The sequence below is a fragment of the Ceratosolen solmsi genome, unplaced genomic scaffold, assembly GCF_000503995.2.
Source record: "Ceratosolen solmsi marchali unplaced genomic scaffold, CerSol_1.0 scaffold10, whole genome shotgun sequence".
Classification (NCBI taxonomy): Eukaryota; Metazoa; Arthropoda; class Insecta; order Hymenoptera; family Agaonidae; genus Ceratosolen; species Ceratosolen solmsi.
In genome coordinates this window covers 27,354,356-27,375,403 of record NW_011948412.1, presented here as the reverse complement: position 1 = coordinate 27,375,403, position 21,048 = coordinate 27,354,356, and the positions used below count along the sequence as shown (strand labels likewise).

Below are 21,048 nucleotides of genomic sequence, written 5' to 3'. Positions count from 1 at the left end.
TAAAACATATTAGTTTTATTTTTATTATAAACTAGGATACTCTTTCAATTTTAACGATTTCCAGTTTTATTTTATCAAATTTTCGATAAATTGAACTTATATATAAATTATATATATAAATTGAAAATAAATTCAATAATTAAAAAGTTTTCATTTTTATTTCATTTTGAAAACCTCCAAATCAATCATAAACTGTATTTATGTATTAGTCTTTACTGCTTAATAAATATTATAATTATTTACATGTTAGCTTATATAATTTATTAATCGATGTTTATTTGTTTATTTCAATTTACTTTTCATTTAAATATCGATTTTATTTCATTGTATCATTTAAATTTCATTTAAATATCGATCATATTTAAATCACTATTAAGAGGTTTTAAATTAGTTTAAAATAATTTACGAAAAATTACCTATAAATCAAGCATTTTAATCATTTTAATTGACATTCTTAAATCAACGAAAAAATTTATAATACATATTGGAGAAAATATTTTTTATTTTATTTTCCATGCTAAATTTTAAATTTAAGACTTTTTATTAGCTTTAAATTAATTATATATTGATATTGAATATTAATAACATTTATTCAAATGTTTACACTATTTATGCAAATTATTCGACTTACATAAAAAAATAAAAATATAAAATATAGAAGTTGCTAATTAACAATTTATTACAATAATCACTCTTTGACAATAGAATTACTAATGTTTTCTTTATTTCTATATTATAAAAGGAATAATTTTTTATTAATTTTTTAAACTTATTAAAACATAGGCTTCAAAAAATTCAAACAAGTACTATATTTTACACACTTACTTCATAATCTTATTACATTTAGTATTATTTTTTATGTATATACAGATTACCTGAATCGTGTAAGTTATTGGTTAAAATAGTCAATATATTGCTGATTATTCGTTGCAAGTATATTGTTTTTGTACATAATTTATTTAATTTCTGTGTAATTGCAGTTAATGTATTATAGTTCATTTTTTTCTTCATTATTTTCATTGTTTTTTAATAGTTAAGTGATTCATCGATTTCATATTTCTATGATATCAATATGAAAGTTAATTTTATAAAATAATAAAGAATTTTTCACAAATATTTAATTTATTTATATTATAATTTTTTTACATTAAAAATCAATCATCTTCAAATAATGAATAAATTATAGAAACATAATGCCAAATGCAAAATCAAATAAAAATACTACATTCTTAAAACTGTTATAAAAATATACATAATTAATAATATACAAAATAAAGATTAAAAAATTGCAAATTTCTTTAAAAAATCGCATTTTTGAGAAATAGATATCTTGAATATAAATGTATTTTCTATGTTCTTTTATTTTTCATTAAAAATCAATTAGTCCGTAATTACTGCATTATTATAATTAACGTCATATTTCAATAATTGTTTGCAGAAATAATAAAGAAAGAAAAATTATTTTAAAAATTTATGTTTCGTACTCAAGATAGGTTTCACACAAAAAAATAGTGGTACTTTTGACCAGTTTTTCTACTTTTTTTTTTAATTTTATTAAATTCCATTTTTATTATTTTGTATTTTTTTTACATAAATTGAATGTATTAAATTATCCTTTCTACCTGTCACATGCGTTACTCCATTGTGTAGTATGGTAACTCTTGACTTTATTGTATTACTTCTGTATAAACAATTCTTAAAGATGAATTAAATTGTAAGCAAAAAAATAATAGTTTTTACATTTATTGCATGTAATGTTTATGTATATGTTTATGTAAAAATGCGATCAGTGCGTATTTATCAAAACGCTTGACTGTTTGTTTGTCTTTTATTTATTAAAGTGTAAATAGATTCTATAAAATTTTTTTTTAGTATATTTAATTTTATTTTCTTTTAAATTAAAAAATCATTTTTTCTGTTGATATTTTAAGGACAAAATAAACATGGAAGTACTCGGTAATATACTTTTACATTGTGATATATATAATTTAAATTGTATTTTCTGGTTGGTTACTTATTTAATCGAAGAATATAGAATAATGATTAACTAAAAATATTTATTATCCATTTTTAGCTTTTATATTTTTACATAGGATATTAACTTAATATTTCGAAAGTATGAAAAAATAACTTATTGATTTCAATACTTCGTTTTCTTACACTGTTGTCAATGCAATTAAATTTAGTTAACATTTATATTATAATAAATTAATCCATAAATTGAATGTTTTTAAATACATTTAATAAATTAAGTTCTGCCACTAAATAAGTTTAAAACTAGATATAACGTATTTTATATAATTTTCATAGTAAAAGTATATTTTACAATAATGTAAAATAATAATAGTGTACATTCGTTTTTAAATATTATGTTTTTAAAAATTACACCAGATACACATATAAAATACCGAAAACCTACTATATGATGAAAATACGAAGTAACAAATAATAATAGTATATATTCTTTAATGGTAATAATTTAATTAATTAATAATTTTAACGTTAATTTAAATATTATAAGTAACTCTTAGAAAGTGAATAATACTAAATAAAATTTCAGAATTTAAGATAAAATAATATGTAAAATGTAGAAATATCAATAAACTTATTCACTTTTTCTATTTTTTTTCATTATTATGTTTATTCTCATGCGCATTCTTTATCACTTTTTATCATTATCTCTTAATTTTTTTAGCCTAAAAAAGTAGAATCGATAGACAAATTTCATCACGGTTACTATACATGATATACAAATACAAATTATATATATGTAATTTTATTAATGAAAGTAAATTATTAATGAAATTTTCAATCTTTTACCTTTTCTTTTTTATTCAATGAATATCTCTAAGATATTAGTATTTTACTAGAGGTTCAATCGCCATCCTTTTATTTTTTCATACTTTATAAATAATATGATGTGAGTTAATGATTGAGTATAATAACCTCTTTTTTATAAATTTCACAATTAATAAATTCAGAAAATGTTCGTGAATGGATAAATATTACATAATTAACAATTGTCAATTTTTCATTTTAATTGTTAAAGGAGCACTGAATAAAATTATAATCGGTGCTTCACTCTTTGCCTAAAAGCCATCACACATCAGTATTTCAAAAATTGGTATAAAATGGCTTTTAGATTCGCAATATAAATAGTTTCATAAATTGTGAAATATTCAATTCATCAGAATTATATTTATATAGATTAAATTTAAATTTTGTAGTAGGCAGTAGTAACTGATAATCATATTATTTATCTTAATTATATATTAGAGTAAACTTTATAAAAATAAAGAATTAGTAAATCTACTGTCTTCTTTGGTTTTTATTTGATATAATTGCTTAATAACAATAAAATGAAACAAAACTTTATCCTTATATCGAATATTATTAGTTGAAAATAGGTACTTCAATTTAATATTTTTATCCATCAAATAACTGTTAAAAAATCCATTAACAGGAAATGTACTATAATATTTAATTCAAAATATCCATGTAAATTATATTTTAAGTTTTACTGTATTAGGAAATAAATTCTTAAATTATTTTGGTTTTAAGCATTATATAAAATCATTGTAACCAATTAATGATAAGACTCAAAATTAAATAACATGTACACGCACCACCTATAAATAATTACTTAATGGCATAAAGAAATTTATTTCAAATTTATCTTTCAAGTATAATATATTGGTTTTTTACATTTTTATGCTTATCATACGTGATCTTTTTAATAAAATTTTGAATTACTTACAAATAATTCCTCATTCAAATAGTTTTTTAAATCGATCAAAATATTTTACGTTATAACTCGATTATTTATTAAGATAAAAGAAGATTTTTTTTACATTTTGATCTTTACAAATATTACAAAATAACTTATAAACATACGTAAAAAATAAAAAATACGTAAATGAACAAATATTTATCAAATCTATAAATTTTTTTTATCATTTTATCTATTATCAAATATAATTCATTGTACTAATGGAAATTAGTATTTCTAATTATTTTTAATGATATAAATATAACATTTTTAATTAATCTAAGGTTAATTAATAAATCTAATCTTCAAAGAAAGTAATGTACCATAAATTAAGTGATCCTAAATGAAAATGAGAAAGATAGAGAAATCACTCGATTATTTTGATTAACTGTGTCGAAAATGAAAATTTTTTTAATTCATTCTTATAATCTTTTTTCAAATTTTGATCTTATATACTGATTTTGAAATTATTTATTCAAACAAATAGCAGTCTTTCGTTAGTTGCTTAGCATGAAGGGACTATATATGAATTTTAAAAAATCATACTTTTACTCTTATAAATAAAAATAAATCTTATATTAAATTAAGTAAAAAATAAATTTATTTATAGATTTAACATGCTGAAATGCAGTATATACATACTTTTTACGAGTTACTTATGATTCTCTGTTCAAGAAAGCAATATAGCTTATTGACACGCACGCACACTCGCGCGCGCGCACACACACGCGTACGCACGCATATATATATATATATATATATATATATAGAAATATAGACAAAACTTCTTACATTGAGCCGAAGAGGAAAGTTTCAAGCCATTCGCTTATTACTGCCAGCTAACTGAATCATTAGTGCAAGTATATTGATGCAGAGCTTAGAAAATATATATTTTACTTTATTTTCTATTTTTTTAATAGTCGTTGTGCGATTCAAATTTATTTAGAATTGCATAGTATATACAATAAATAAATATTTTATAATAAATAAATAAATTTTTTATATGAATTATGCATTTGGTAAAATCATAAGGGAAATTATCAAATAATATTGCATAAATAAGGTTGTAATAATATCCATACAAAATAATTTACAGCCTTAATGTACATAATAAATTTATATATATATATATATGTATGTATGTATATATATACGTATGTATTTATTACGTACATCAATTGTACTTATATTTGACTTCTTTATAAATAAAAGAAAATCAAATAACTGAATTATATAGTATTATTTAAATTTTACATAATAATCAACTTTATATGAAAATAAGTTATTTTGTGTAATTAATAACGAATTTACATTCAAATAATATATCATGTGAAAATATATTACAAATTCTAATAAAATATCTAAAGGATACATTTGTTTTTATCTATAAATCAAAATAATTCATAGTCCGAATATTATGCAAAAGTATAGAAAGATCATAAGATAACTTCGTTGATAAAACTATAGAATTACACAACGACTCACGAAAACACGTCACCTTAAATTCTGCTCTGTACCATGCTAATATAAAAATTAAAGTTCTTTACAATTCGGTGACGGCATAGAGATTCGGGTCACTGCCCTGCATCTGATTAAGTGTAGAAACTTGCTGCTGCTGTTGTTGTTGATGTTTATCATGCCATCTGTTATAGGTGCCATACATATTAGGCACGGTGCCAGAATTATTAGCAACAACATGATTAGCAACATCATAGCCGTTGCTGTGGGTCCGCGAGAAATTTCGGTCAAGAGTGCGCACCTGATCTTGCATTGATTGTTGATTCAGATGCTGCTGGTCATGGATACGTAGGCTAGGCGCCTTGTTGCGTACGAGCGAACGAAATTGATTCATATTAGCCTGCGAACGTGACTCAATCTCCCAGCTGTTGTTTAAGTTGTTTGCGTTTAGTAAGGGCAAAGGACGACAACCACTCTGATTCCATGTAGATGTCGGTCCCCGCTTCAAATTAGCCAAATTCTTTGGATCAAGAGTCTGAGTTTTACGCAAGTCTTGAAAAGTCGCCAGGTGCTGAGATCCTCCAATGTTACTATGCGAATTATGTGATAACATGCTACCGGTGAAGGAAGCTACACTTGGCGTCCATGGTGGTTCTCTTCCTGTAAAATTAATAATGGTAATATTCTTTAGTATTACTAATAATTATTTACCTAGAAAAAAGCAATTGTCTCAAGTTTCTTTCAATTCAATACATTCTGTGAAAATATCAACAATATTTGATATATAAGAATTTACAAATATAATTACTTATTGCATACTTAATAGTAATATTACTGATTTTAATATAAAATATTTTAAAGTATACTTATGATATACTAATACAGTTTATAATCAACAGCATTTCAAATAGAAAGTATTAAACAAAAAATCCCTATAAATTTTGGAACAATTTAATGTGACGATTTTCTTACAACATAGAACAAATAAATTTATTTTTAATTTATTTTTTATATAGAATGTGTTTATTCACGGTTTTTACGACAATTCATATATTTATTTATAAATAACTAAATATCGGCAGAATTTTTTTTAATTGTATCAACAATTTTTCAATGCAGTCTACTCTACTAATTTAAAATAAATAGTTATTAATAATCAAACTACTGAGTTTAAATAATGGGCATTGATTTTTGCAAAATAATGAAAAAGTTGTAAAAACTTTTTGATGTTACCCGGTCCCGAGGGGGCGTGCCCTCAGTAAAAATCACTGGATTCTAAAGTTTTGCATTGTTTGCTCAAAGTCGCGTACTGGCCAGGCTGATCCCCGAGCCCGGCACGATGTTCAGCTCGTCCGCTTGTTTGCTGATTGTGCTGACTTGACTTGTGATCCCCGGTTCCACTCCCATTAATGCCCCCACCTCTGTTGAAGACAAGTACAAATTTTATATAATTAACAATGAGACTAAGGAACATTTTACTTTATTATATATTTAATTTTTATATGTATTTATTTGATATATTAATTGTAATCAACTTAGTGGTCGACATTAATTAACGTTAATATTCATAAGACATTTAATAGGGAATATTACATAGTAAATCTATTCAATCATATATTTACATTTATAAGAAGGGATAATATTTATAAAGGGTATGTATCAAAATTACAGCTCATATACATTTATCATCAGTTCTAAAATACTCTTTAAAATGGATTCTATTGTAATAATCTTTTAAATTCGGTTATACAGTATATAATTAGAAATATAATTCATGTTTTCGTGGATAATACTAATTATGATACTATAAACAATACAATTCGGTTATTTTATTCTTTTTTTATTTTTTTTTTTATTTTATTTATTTTATTTTATTTATTTTATTATTTACATAGAGTAAGTAAAGCAGAAGTACATAAATTGTATAATTAAATGCTTCTTCTATTCAATTAAATTTTTAGAAATTGTGTATAAAATTAAAAGAAAAAGATATTTATTTTATTTATTTATTTCATTTAAAGAATTATCTAAATTGATAAAATATATCTTAAAGAAAATTATAAAATCAGTTTATATGTATAAAAAATTTTACTTGTATATTATAAAAAGTAAATTCTTAATCAACAATTGTCGATCACTAAAGTTAATGCTATTTATTTAAATTAATATATCACTAAGCTGTATAAAATGGAAGTAATTTATAAACATTTAAAAATGTATGTTGTTAGTAAAAATGTATAAAATTTACTTAAAATCAAACACAGATTGCACTAATTTAAAAAATTCTATATTTGTAAATTATTCATAATAATATAAAACACCAAAGGTCCTAAAGACCGTTTTATAAATACGCATCATACAAAAATAAACATTTTTTTTTAAACTGTTAACATATTATTGTTTAATAATCAATCTAATTTGCAAACTTATCATAAAAAAGATATAAATGATCTTTTACAAATTGTAAGTTATTACTACTCAAACATTTAAGAGATAGAATGTACATAAAAAAGCAAACAATGATGGTAATCATAGAAAACAAGTTACATGTATTCTTAAGATTTTGCAAACTAAAATAAAATTATTTGACATTTGACATTTGACATCTAATTTTTTAAATATAAAGATGTTACAATAATAAAAAAAATATAATGAAGTATGTTAAAGTTTTAATAGCTGTAATGTAAAAAAATTCATTTATAAGTAAATTGTTTTAGTATTGCCTTTAAAAATAAATTTTAAAATATATGGCACATAATTAAATTTAAATTTATTATATTTATCATATTATATTTTGAAACAAATCATATACTTATCAGTAAATAAATTAAATAAATTATACGATTGCAATTTTAATGTTGACACAAGTAAGTGTTTCAAATCATTGAAAATGTAATATGAGTAAAATAATTTTTTTATTTTCCATAATAATATATTAATTACTAAAATTTATATATATAGCATGTAATACATGTAATTTTTCTATAATTAAATATTATGTGTTAATATATAACTTGCTTAGCTTTAAAACTGTTTTTGTTATTTACATGATATTGAAATTTTTTTATATTTAGTTTGAGATTTTCTTACATAGTAAGAAAAATGATATAACCATGAAAAGTAAACAAATTAATAAAAATATTATTGCTTTTAAAGTATTTTACGATATCAATAAATTTTCAAATAATGGATTGTAATGTTTTAATTGTAAGAATTTTGTTTATTTTAAGTTAAATTTAGTAGTAAAGCTTTAACGAAAAAGATTGCAAATTAATATATAATAATCAACCATTAATGGATCAATTTATGGTGCCTATAGTAATTAAATATATTATTGTAATTAAAGTGAGATATTTAACTAAAATTGGAAGGGTTAAAAAAACATTTATAATTATAAGCCATATTCAATCAATAATATTTTAACTATCTATTTCAACGACAATACTACATATTAATGACAAGACAGACAATTAATTATCGTTCAATGATTTAATTGTTATAGTTGTTCTCAATCAAATAATACCTATTTTGTATGAAGAATTATTATTAATAAAAGTAAACGAATCTTGCTTTTAAATACATAATTTCAATGTTCAATTGCTTAAATAATGAAAATTCAGAAATAATCTAAAATATATTTTTTATTAAATATTTTTTAATATAAAAGATACCCTTATAAAATACATTTATACAATTATACCCTTATAAAATATAATTAATTTACATATTTTTCTTTTAATTAAATGAATTATTTATATTTACTATGATTTTTTATTATAATAAAACTATTTGTTTTTTATAATAAAAATGTTATTTTCAAATAAATCTTTGTATGTAATACAGACAAAAAAAATTGATATTTTTTATTTATTATTTGAAATATTTGTTTATAGCAACTGACCATCACCCAATACGGCATTGCTGTCAAATTAGAAAGGGGTGAGTAAACATTTAATAATGAAAACTATCACTAGAACGCTAAAGAAAATGTGAATGATAAATAAAAGAAGGAAAAAGTAAAAAAAAAGATCATGCACAAACTTTGACATGCTCTCGTGCATCTGACGTGCGCGGGCTGTCGCAGTAGCGTAAGACGGCGGGGGCGGCGTTAGCAATAGAGGCTGCTTAATAGTATGGTTGCCAAGAGCATTTGGATTAAGCGGAGGGGCTGTAGGCGGGTACGACCCTTGGCCTCGAAGTGTCCGTGCTGCTATCGCTTGTGAGGCCGCTGAAGGTGGAAGATATGGATCTTGCTCATTGACCTGGTGATAATCATTTCTACGATCAAAAATAAAAAACTCAGTTACCATTTTATAAAAAATATGAGATTATCCTAAGATGGAATACAAAATTGGTATTTTAGATAATGAAAATTTTGTGTACACATATTAATAAGTAAATTTAATTATACGTTAAAGAAATTACTGGAATAAAAAGAGCCCTAGTATTAAACAAACTTACCGCTTTCTAATATATATCCATGTATGAGAATCTACCCAGACGAGAACTGTAAAAAAGAAGCCAGCAGCAATACTTGCCAGAAGCATCAGGGTGAGTCCAAACCTATATATTATTTATGGCATAAAATACATATTATAATAAATATCATGAAATAACTATTATAAATTTTCATAATCTCAATGTCAAAATCAGAAATATTTACAAACAATTATATGGTAATGTAATATGAAATAATATAAGGAGTATTTAAGTAAGAATGTTTGCTTCCCGAGTATAATTTGGAATTGAAATATTTGATCATGCAATTTTTCACGTTTGTTTTTTAAATTATGAATTAAAAAATAGACAAAAAAGAAATATTGTATCTTGATTATTTTCAATAATAAAATAAAATAAAATAAGATTAAGGCAGATACGTACAGTCCGAGGTGACACAAGCTCTTGGCGGCATGAACGTATTGTTTGTGCAGAGGTTTGCAGTCGATGAAAGAAGTGAGACTGGCGAGGCTGGCAAAATGCTTGTCGACAGTACTAATATCGTTTGTGAGGCTAGTTAGTCGCGACAGTAACTTCTCATCCTTAAATAGATAATTGGCCAATTGTTTAACCAGCTCGAGACTTCGCCTCATATGATCGGTTGCCTGCTTAGCCTCGCGCATTTGATACATGAAGGGGTTCGTCCGGCCACTTTCACAGTGCGTGTAGTAAATGAATACCTCAGCAGCAACGGTTGAAGGCGCAGTCTTACTGATATAACTGTCCGGCGACACACACAAGTCACCAAGAGCCACTGAGCTCGCAAGATATAGCGAAGCCATTAGCCAGGAGATTATAACCGCAAATAAGCCGAACACAGAAAACCTAGATCGGTAAAATATATTCGATCAATTTAAGCAGAATAATCGACGCAATATTGGTTTGTTAGTGTCACTTGTATACATAATATGTATAATTTCTTAACAGGGATACATGATACTTCTTTGACTCAATAATAGCTTTCATCGCATATTGTTAAACATTTCATGAATATTTATCACATTAATTTTTATTAAGCTATACTAACAATATTATGTATATTTTGTTAGAACATAGTGAATGTTAAAGTAATTTACTATGTAAATAAATAATTGTTAAAATAATGTATTATAATGTTTTAATTATAAGAATTTTGTTTACAGAAGGTGAAAAATCCAATATTAACTTAAAAATATTATTCAATTAAAAAGCTAATTTGAAATTGAATATACGAATTTATCTGTATATATTTTTTGCTAGCTATTTAAGTTCTTCTTTATTTATATAAGTAAATATTTTATAGGTTTTTTATAGCATTTATTTAGCGAGATACAAATATTACTAATTACGTTTTCAATCATATTTCAATTAGAAATATTTTATGATGAATTTCATTACAAGAATTTGTATTTAAAACATTCTTTTGCAATTGAAATAACTTGAGATACGTATTAGATATAAACAACCTCTTTCTAAAAATAAGGAATATTTTATAAACAGTCTATTAAAAAATATTTTTTTAAATATTTGAAAAGCAGTGTATAATTAAAATATAATTTTTTCTAAGATTGTATTTTATCGAACCGCAATGAAATCGTATACACTTACAACGTTGCTTTTACATTATACCAGTATGATTTACTTATGAGTGCGATACTGACTCGCAATTTAGATCTAATATTGTCGATATCCTATACGTAAAATAACATTCAAGTTTATAGGTTTATAAAACATCTAAATGACATTCTTAATCAATAGATAATCATTTATCATTGTATAAAAATATTAAATACAATTCTGTTTTAACTAATTAAATATTGATAATAATATATGACAGACAATATACTACAATTTGTTTATTATTGTCTATTCGATAAACAAAAATAGTATTTGATATTAAAATTAATAATAAATTATCATAAATAATCTTTCTGATTCTAAAAGCCTGTACACAATAAAGTAAATTTCTAGAACGAAAGAAAGGCATCTGTATTTTCCAGGGATAATTGTAAAGCTCACGTGATAAGGGCACATCTAGAATGTCGCGCAACGCCGACCAGTAAGACCACGCAAAGTATGAGCAGGACACTAAGTACGGACATGGTGACGGGCCATCTGAGTTGCTCGACCGTTTCTGTGAAACTGATTGCTCCAACAAGGCTGATACCACTCAACGGTTTCTTGATCTCGAAGGTACGATTCATCGCCGAGCTCATGTTCTGCTTAAAAGAATTTAGTGCTTGCACCAACGCATCCATCATCGTTTTGTTGCTCACTGGTTCGTCGAATTGGTCATTTAGGGCCATTAAATCGTTCTGCACTTTTCCCTTTAGCATCAACTCTATCGCTTCTGTCTGTCATTACAAAACAGTAACCATATTTTGTAGCATCAAATAATTTTCCATGTAATATGTGTAATTCAATTTTATTGTGTAGTTAATCTTGATTGGAAGATTAATTTTTATAATTTAAAAAATATTTTGTAACTTGATAGATACGGAAATAAGATACATTAAATGCGTGTTTAGTTTAAAATAATAAAAAGGTCCATGATAGACAAACGGTACGTATTTTGAAAAAATATATATATATATTTTTTTATATGAAAATTTAATATGAAAATTATAATATTAATATTAATTACAATTACTTTTAATTATAATTAATACTAATTCGATTTTTTTAACATGATTTTATTAACTATTAACAGGATAAATTTATTCAATTTCAATACATATTTTCAAAAGTTTTTAAATATATTTATATATATTAACATTATCAACTACTACAAAATATAAAATATAATCTTAGCTAAAGTTACATTAATAAAATCATATTTTTAAATAAAATAACTAAATAGTTTTAATATTAATATTAAATTTTTCATAAATATAATTTAATTTGTTGCCTGTATAAGATGAAATCTGTGCACACTATTTAATATTAAATAGAAAGTACATTATATACTTTAGATACTAGTACGCTAATAATCACTTGGTAGCTATGGCTTTGTTCGACTTTCTATATCTATAGTGGTTGTACATCGATTCTTTTGTATAATTCTCTTGTAATTCATAATCGTTAGATTAGAGTCATATTTGTATGTTTAGTAATAAAATTGTTCTGGGATGAAATTATGTACAAATTTATCTAATATAAGTATAATTACTTTATTTAAAAATACAAATTTTGAAAAATCTTTTCCAAAATAAGAAATGAAAATTATACATATAGTTAATGATGTATATTCTGCTAGATGTTATTATTAAGTAAAGCAGCAGTTTTGTCTATTAACAGAAATATGAATTTAAATACCAAAGCATCCATTAAATTTTAACATATAAATTATTTATTAATTTTAAGTTTTTGAAAAAAATTTTAGATTAAACTATTCATGTTCATCAAATTTTTTCTTAAAATCTTTATATTTTTCTTAAGATCTGACAACATTAATTTAATTTGAATATTATTATTTAGAGCGGAACCTAAAATATTTTAATTGAAAAAACAAACAGTAAGAGATTTGAAATAAATGTTGTTTCGAAGTTTCTTCAAAATTAATGAAAAGTATTATCTATATTTCATGCTCTTACAAAACTTATTCGTGAAATAAAGTCCGCTCCGATACAAATGCACATATATGAATCTGAGTAAATATTTTAGAACTTCTGCTTGTCTCATTATCAAAGTATCTGGATGTTTTTACCTGATTCCTAACAGACGCAACGGAGCCGTCGATATTCTTCGCAGCCGCTACAAGTTGTTCGATGCCGTTGTGCACGTCGTCATTGCCATATAGGCCTACAGCAACAGTGCCGCAACAAAGCAATGCGAGTACGGCAAGACAATACTTCAGCAAAGAGATAGAGCGTCGGTGACGGGGCTTACGGTCGCAACAGCGTGTGACTAGATATACCAGCAGCACTAGTAGAGTAAGGATCAATAGTGCTGCTGGTATACTACCCAGTATGCCGAGACTCTGCATGAAAATTCATTCATTAGTTCTAGTAATTATTAAGATTGACTTGTTAAATTAATATATATATATATATATATATAACTTTCAAAGATAATCTTCGTTTGTAAAAAAAATTGTATTTAAAATATATAGATTAATAACAAAGTATGTAAGTATAATAAAAAATAAAATACTTGTATAATATGGTTTTAATTGGCAAATGAATATAATTGTTGTGTAATATGTTGAAAATAAAAATATATAGAAAATTTTTTGGTAGTTTTGACAAATACAAAAGTGTACATGTATCCACATTTTCTTAACTGAAGTTTTTTTAAAAAGGAGAAGTAAAATGTCTGAAATATAGTAAAAAATATTCTTTCCTATTACATTTATTTATGCTCGTTATATTATTAATTTGTTTCATTGGAAAATAATAAAAACTTGATTTTCATAATTTAATTCATATTAATTTTTTATATGTAATTCTCTTTTTGCTATTATTTTATTCAAATACACAAATGATTAAATTATGAATTAAAAAATAAATCCTTACAATAATAGCACTTGAAATATTCAACGTAAAAAATATGATTGCTTAACTAATTTTTAATGTTAGTTGAAATAAAAATTTACAAATTTGTATTTTATTCATTTTTAAACTGTTTTATATCAATTCAACATAAGATTAACTATTCTATAATTGTGCTTCCTATTATATAGAATTAAAGAACTTAATAATAAGATTATATCTTAAACAACTCAAAAAATACATAATATATTTATATACTTTTTAAAATTGTTTCATAAAATTAACTACTCTCATATAGAACATTATATTTTATGACAAAAATGTCATTGTAACATTTTTCAATACAATTTACCAAAGATAACTTAGATCGATAGAGATTAATCCCTTTCTTATACAAACAAGTTCCAGTAATCAAATAGTACAGATTGAATGTAAAGAAGATATATCTAAGTAATTACAAAAAATCTTAATAAACAGCTGCAAAATCAGTATATTATGAGTATATGATCAATATTAAGAAATCATTATATTAGAATGTAAAAAATATCAGATTTTAATATTTAGCCACTAGTATTTGATGTTAACAAGTGAATAATATATTTATGCAATAAATTCTTATAAATCAAATACCGTTTCAGTAAGAAATATACTCAATAATAAAATAGTTAAATTGAAAAATACTATAACATTTTTACTTGTTAAAAAATTAGTACTTACATCAATTATTATTATAGACCATAACTGTAATAAGCTCTATATAATATTATTATTATAGGTGAAATTGCTTGCTGAAAGTACTTGCTACATTAATTCTTATTGAAATGTTATGGGCATTAAAATGAAATAATGCAAAGATTTAATATATTTACGAGTAAATCTGGTTATTGTTTTCATGAATATTTACTCTATTATCTTATTAAATGGTTTTCTACTGATAAGAAATAAATTAAGATGTCTGAATCATTATATATTAATATTACTTTCAGAATATTATTATTTTAATTTTATTCAAATCATTTCAATCATTTAAATATCTACAATTATAGTATATTTCACTTCCTTTCTACAACTGGATATCCTTGCAATTACTAATACATTATTTAAATATGTTATTTAAAGTTTTTAATTGCTTTAAGACTTTTATATTATTCATAATATATTATATATTATTCATATAAATTATAAAATTAATATTTAAAATAATAGTTAATATAAAAGTAAATATATCATATTCTACTAATGATAAATAAAGAAATATATACTTATAATAGTACAGCTCAATATTTTAAAAAGTAAAATAATTAAAAACTACAATGTTATAGTCATTTTAATACTGAATAGTGAATGAAGAGTAATTAATATAAAAATTGTAAAACAATAACACTTTAAATGAATTTGTTCGGGATTGCGAGAACCTTTCCACGTTGTTAAACATGTGGCAAATCCAAACATTATTAGACAGTCTTAAGACTTCTGAAACCTACTGCTAATAAAACATCTGACAACGATGTCATAAAACATTTGATAATGATGTTATAAAACACCTGGAAAATCCAGAACATTAGGCATCTTGAGCCAGTCGCTACACCCAAACGTTAAGACATACCGGCATGCACTCACCCCGCCCCCTTTTTGTCAAATCTGCCATGTGGCTGCCAGAGTCGTTAATGGCAATGAAATCAGGAGCTCCTCTTGGCTCGGAGCTAAGAAAAAACTGAGCTTCTTGATTGAACGCTATGCCGCTAGAGACACTGCTCTTGCCCGTGATTCGATAAGCTTTCCGATTGGATACAAGGAAAGGGAAGAGATCCCAAGTCACCATGGTCAGTGAACTATTTAAGAGGGACTACTATAAGATTCAAACACTCACGTTGAAGTCCTCAAGGAGAAAGGGAAAGAAAAATGATCTCAACTGAGTCCGAAGACAAGTCTTCGTTAGTAATCTTCTCAATTGAAGGTGCTTCGCCACCAGCTCCCACACGGTCTCTCCAGTAGCCAGGTTACTGAGCATACTTCAAAGCTCAAGGCCAATTCAAAGGTATACGCAACATTATCCTACTAATTTCACAGCCTGTGCCCAAGGAGATTTTCCCTTGTGCCGAACACGCAAGAAGCCAAAATCGCGCCATTCAGCGTCATACCGTGTCGATTCTAACCTCTAATTACAGCTCGTGCCAAAGCGCACGAGACATCAAAAGGGCAAGGACTAGAGCTCGTGCTCATGTTCACGACATAAACCAAGGCAAGTTAATTCTGCGTGCCATTCAGCGCACAGTCCACTACTGCAGACTTAATCGAGAATCGCTATCGTGATCCAATCTCACGAAGCAGTAGTAGAATCACCACGCGGTTCTACTTGTAGAGTGGTAAGAGCCTTACAACCTCTCTTTTCTCAGAGTAACCTACCATCAAGGGCACCGCGTCACGAGAATCAGGGAACTTACAACCTCCTACCTCCGAACGAAGTGCAAACTACCGCCATGTGTTGACCGCCACGGAGGTACAAGAGTTCATTTATGGACTTCGTCAACAAGAATCATTCATGTATTTAAAAAATAAACGGAATAAACAGCACAAAAAACAGAAATATTGAATTAAATATTGTTAAATATTGAATTAATACGTTATCCCTTCCACTTGTCCATACATTTTTCTCACATAACATCTCATGGTCTTTTAGTTAATTCTAAACAGAATTCTATTATATTAGTTTACATAATTTTTTTATATAAAATATTTTAAATCTTTATAAATATGATGTAAATATTTTATAAAATTAGTCTATTGTTTGTAATATTAAGACTTGAAATAAAAAATTAAATATTAAATAAAAAATTTAATATTAAATTGTTTTATATACACCGAGAAGTTAAAAATGAAAACTAACCTCCAGGTAAATTTCTGAGTGCGGATTAAAAGTATTGTTAACAATGTGTATAGATACATTGAAGTGCGGAAATTTATGAAATATTCTCGCAAGTTGTGGTACTGTGTATTGCTCCGGAAATTGCTGACCGCCTGCCATTGTGTTGGCCTTTTAATGCCTCCGAGAATCTACCGGTGAAAAAGAACTCCTTACTTGTCAAGACATGCTATATCATCTGCAATAACAAACAGACAATAATATATTAAGTTTTTTAATAACTAATTCCTAACAAATTAATGAAGATGTTCTTGTACCTTGTCGGTTTCCATAATTTATTGATTTTTCAAATCCAATATATTTTCATTAGATTTTCTAATTTATTTAAAGATAAGTTTTACAAATATATTAAAAATATTACAATTATATGTCATCTAATTTTTTGTGTATTTTACTTTAAATTTTGCCATAATCACATGACTTTTCTAGAAGATAATATTGACTGAAATTTTCATTAGGTACATTGCTATCAATTTGATTAGTATACATATGTCAGGAATTGTTAAATTGTTTTATTTATTTATTAAATATATATTATTAGTTATATGAATAAATGGATGATGAAATAAATAAATGAAAAATCAAATTTACATACTACGAATTTTCCAGCTGCGTATAACAAATATTTATAACAGGTGTTTAATGGGTATATTACTTATTTATATCAGTTATAAAAGGCATTCATCACACAATGATTATTCTCAATATGTTTTTTGTCTACTAATATATACTTCCCCTTTTCTATGCTTTAAATCAATTGTATAATTTTTAGAATATATAATTTTTTAAATAATGCTCACAAAAAGACAAAATTTAATTGATACAATTTTTTATGAATATAATTAATTTAATGTTACACAGAAAAAGCAAAGGGTAATAAACGAAAAATTTTTAATTTTTTTATCATCTTAGTATAAGTGCTTTATAACATTTAAATTAAATAATTTCTGAAAATTTACAAATTATTATTAAATTGAATTATTTAAATTATTTAAAATTAAGAATGTTTAGAATGTATTTATATCAAGATTATTTTAATAATTTAAAATAATTTTTATTAAAAACTATAATATTAATTCAAAATTGTAACATTTTTATTCATTTTCTTTAAATCAAATATATATATCAAGACCATTTAACCATCAAAACCAAATTACATTTCATTACGTTTGTAATATAATTTTATGTTTAAAGTTAAACATTAAATAAATAATATATTAATTTAAATACTAAGTTAGCGAATATTAAAAATAAATTTTTATCTATGATAAAAATGATCACTTTATTTATTGTAATAATCCATAATGTATTTTAAAGGTAAATGAAATTCAAATAAATCTTAATAATAAAATCAAATGCTTATATAGGCAATAATTATAATTTAATAGGAAATTAATATTAAAATTCTGAATTGTAAAATATAAAAATATGTGTATCAGAAAATAGTATAACTTGTAAAATATAAAATCAATTGAATTTAATACATATTACTACTAATAATATATTTTTTAAGAATAATCCTTAATAATGTTATTATAAAAAATGTGATAATTGTAAAATATAAAAATCAATTAAGTTTGTATATCTATAAATAAGCATATTGTATTTTTTTCTATGAAAAAATATGTAATTCAGTAACAAAATAATGTTTAAATACTTAATAGCATGCAGCAATTATACAAACTTTTTAAAATATTTATATTTATTAAAGGATTTTTTCAAGAATTATTAATTCAGTCTTAATATAAATCATGTAATAATTTATATTTCGTATATGTCAAATATAAATTGAATTATACTATATAAAAATTTAAGTAATATCTATTTTATATTTCAAACCTTATCTTAATTTTCGTTATACATTGCAATAAAAACATTAATATCATAAATTACGAATAAAATTATAAATATCGTTAATAAAAATAGATCCGGATTATTATCGTTTTATATTCATAACTCTCTAAGATAAAAATACATTCTACCACCGAATATATAAAATTATTTAAAGGAAAGTAGTTCTACAAAGAGAAAAGATAAAAAGTTTTGTCATTTACTCTTCATCTTTCTTCCTCCTTTTGTAGCTTTATTATACATCACAAACAAATTCACTATCACTTCAAATCAGATAAGCTAAATATATATACAAAATCAATTAAAACTTTACTTCATATAAATATATATATATACTCTATGATATATAACATATACTTAATGACGAACATATGTTATGACATAATATATTTTATATGCATTAACATGATAATTTTATAAATGAATATTTTAGCTGAAATCAAACTGCCTATTAAAATATAATTATATAACATTGACTTTATTTTAAATTTAATTAAATTGTACATTCCAATTTATAAGAACATATAATAATAGCGATAAAATTCGGTATAACATCGTATCACAACTTATTTGATTATATATTTGATCAAACTACCTATTAAAATATAATTATATAACATTGACTTTATTTTAAATTTAATTAAATTGTACGTTCCAATTTATAAGAACATATAATAATAGTGATAAAATTCGGTATAACATCGTATCACAACTTATTCGATTATAAAAAATAATTTTATTTATTATCTTCTCAATTCCATACTAATTAGAAAATCATAAATTTTATTATAAAAAAAAAAAAAAAATAGAAGATGTAAGATTTCAAGTTTATAATTTAAATTTGGAAAAGAAGATTAAATCTTTATTATAGTGTTAATATTATAAAAGAATAACATTTATATAATTACCGATTTTTCTATTTTTTATATAAATATTTTGTCGTTTTCATTTTTATGTATTTAACTATATTAGAAATATTTAAAATTATCTTTGATATATATATATATATACATATCGTAAGAAATACTATTAACATTTGTAAAAAAGTTGGAATACTTTTCACTTTAAAATTCATTTAAAATCCGCACAAATATAATGTCCTTGACTTTGAAAAACAAACTTTAATTATATAAATATTTACTATATTACTTTATAACAATATTTTACTTTAAAGAATTATATAGTATTTTTTTTTTAATTTTATAATATAAGTATAAATATTTTTCATTTTATAAATAATATTACTAATAGTCTTTTATCTTTTTATTATAGAAAAAGTTTACTATATTTACTATATTTTCTTGTAACTTTAATATTACAGTTAAATCAATTTTACTAGAAAAATTAAATTTTAATACAAAATTTAACTGTATTGGATAAGCTTACTAATACAATAAAACAAAAACTTATTTTAAAATAAATGCCTTATTTTACAATATAAATTATAATGATTTCCTTATATGTTATGTAAAATATTGCGATAATACTGAATCTTTGTTAAATTAAATTATTTAACACTCAATTTTAAACGGTTTATGACGAGTACATTTAATAAAATAAATCAACTAGAGAATATTCATTATAATACATGAACTTTAAATTTTGACAACATTTTCTCATTCCATATATTAACACAACCAACGAGAATGTGCATATGAAATATATAAAATAAAAAATTGCAAAGTATATTTTTCAAAAGTATTTATTTTGGGACAATTCCTATAAAAGAATCACATATGTATCACTAATTCTGAATTTTCAGTGTTGTATAGATAATTGTTACAAAGTTTTATTTTGTAATTTTAATAGGATGATATTTTGGTGGAAAAAGAATGATTATGATAAATTTTATATTTTAATTTTAATCGATAGTTGTTCGAAATTGAGTGTTTGTTTTGTGGCTCGAACTGCCAATTAAATAGCTCAGTAGATTAGTCTCTCGCCGTAGCGATTAGGAGGAAAAGGCACACGTGGAAGCACTGAAAATATTATGTAATATGTATTTTGAATGAAAATATTGTTTTATTCTAGTTTATGAATTATTATAATATCGCAGTTTTGTTGGTTGCTTCAAGTAAGAG

General features: G+C 23.8%; 1 protein-coding gene across 1 annotated transcript in view; it reads right to left on the bottom strand.

Moving 5' to 3' along the window:
- Window positions 1-5,807: 5,807 nt before the first annotated feature.
- Window positions 5,808-21,048, bottom strand: part of tty (tweety) — a 31,166-nt gene continuing 15,925 nt past the window's right edge. Inside the window, exons 2-9 of the mRNA XM_011501727.1 lie at window positions 17,081-17,294; window positions 13,410-13,682; window positions 11,723-12,057; window positions 10,109-10,549; window positions 9,689-9,790; window positions 9,269-9,505; window positions 6,461-6,648; window positions 5,808-5,887 (exon numbers count right to left, since the gene is read on the bottom strand). Coding sequence (XP_011500029.1) covers window positions 6,483-6,648; window positions 9,269-9,505; window positions 9,689-9,790; window positions 10,109-10,549; window positions 11,723-12,057; window positions 13,410-13,682; window positions 17,081-17,218 — 1,692 coding nt within the window. The 5' untranslated portion in view covers window positions 17,219-17,294 and the 3' untranslated portion in view covers window positions 5,808-5,887; window positions 6,461-6,482. The remainder of the gene's footprint in view (window positions 5,888-6,460; window positions 6,649-9,268; window positions 9,506-9,688; window positions 9,791-10,108; window positions 10,550-11,722; window positions 12,058-13,409; window positions 13,683-17,080; window positions 17,295-21,048) is intronic.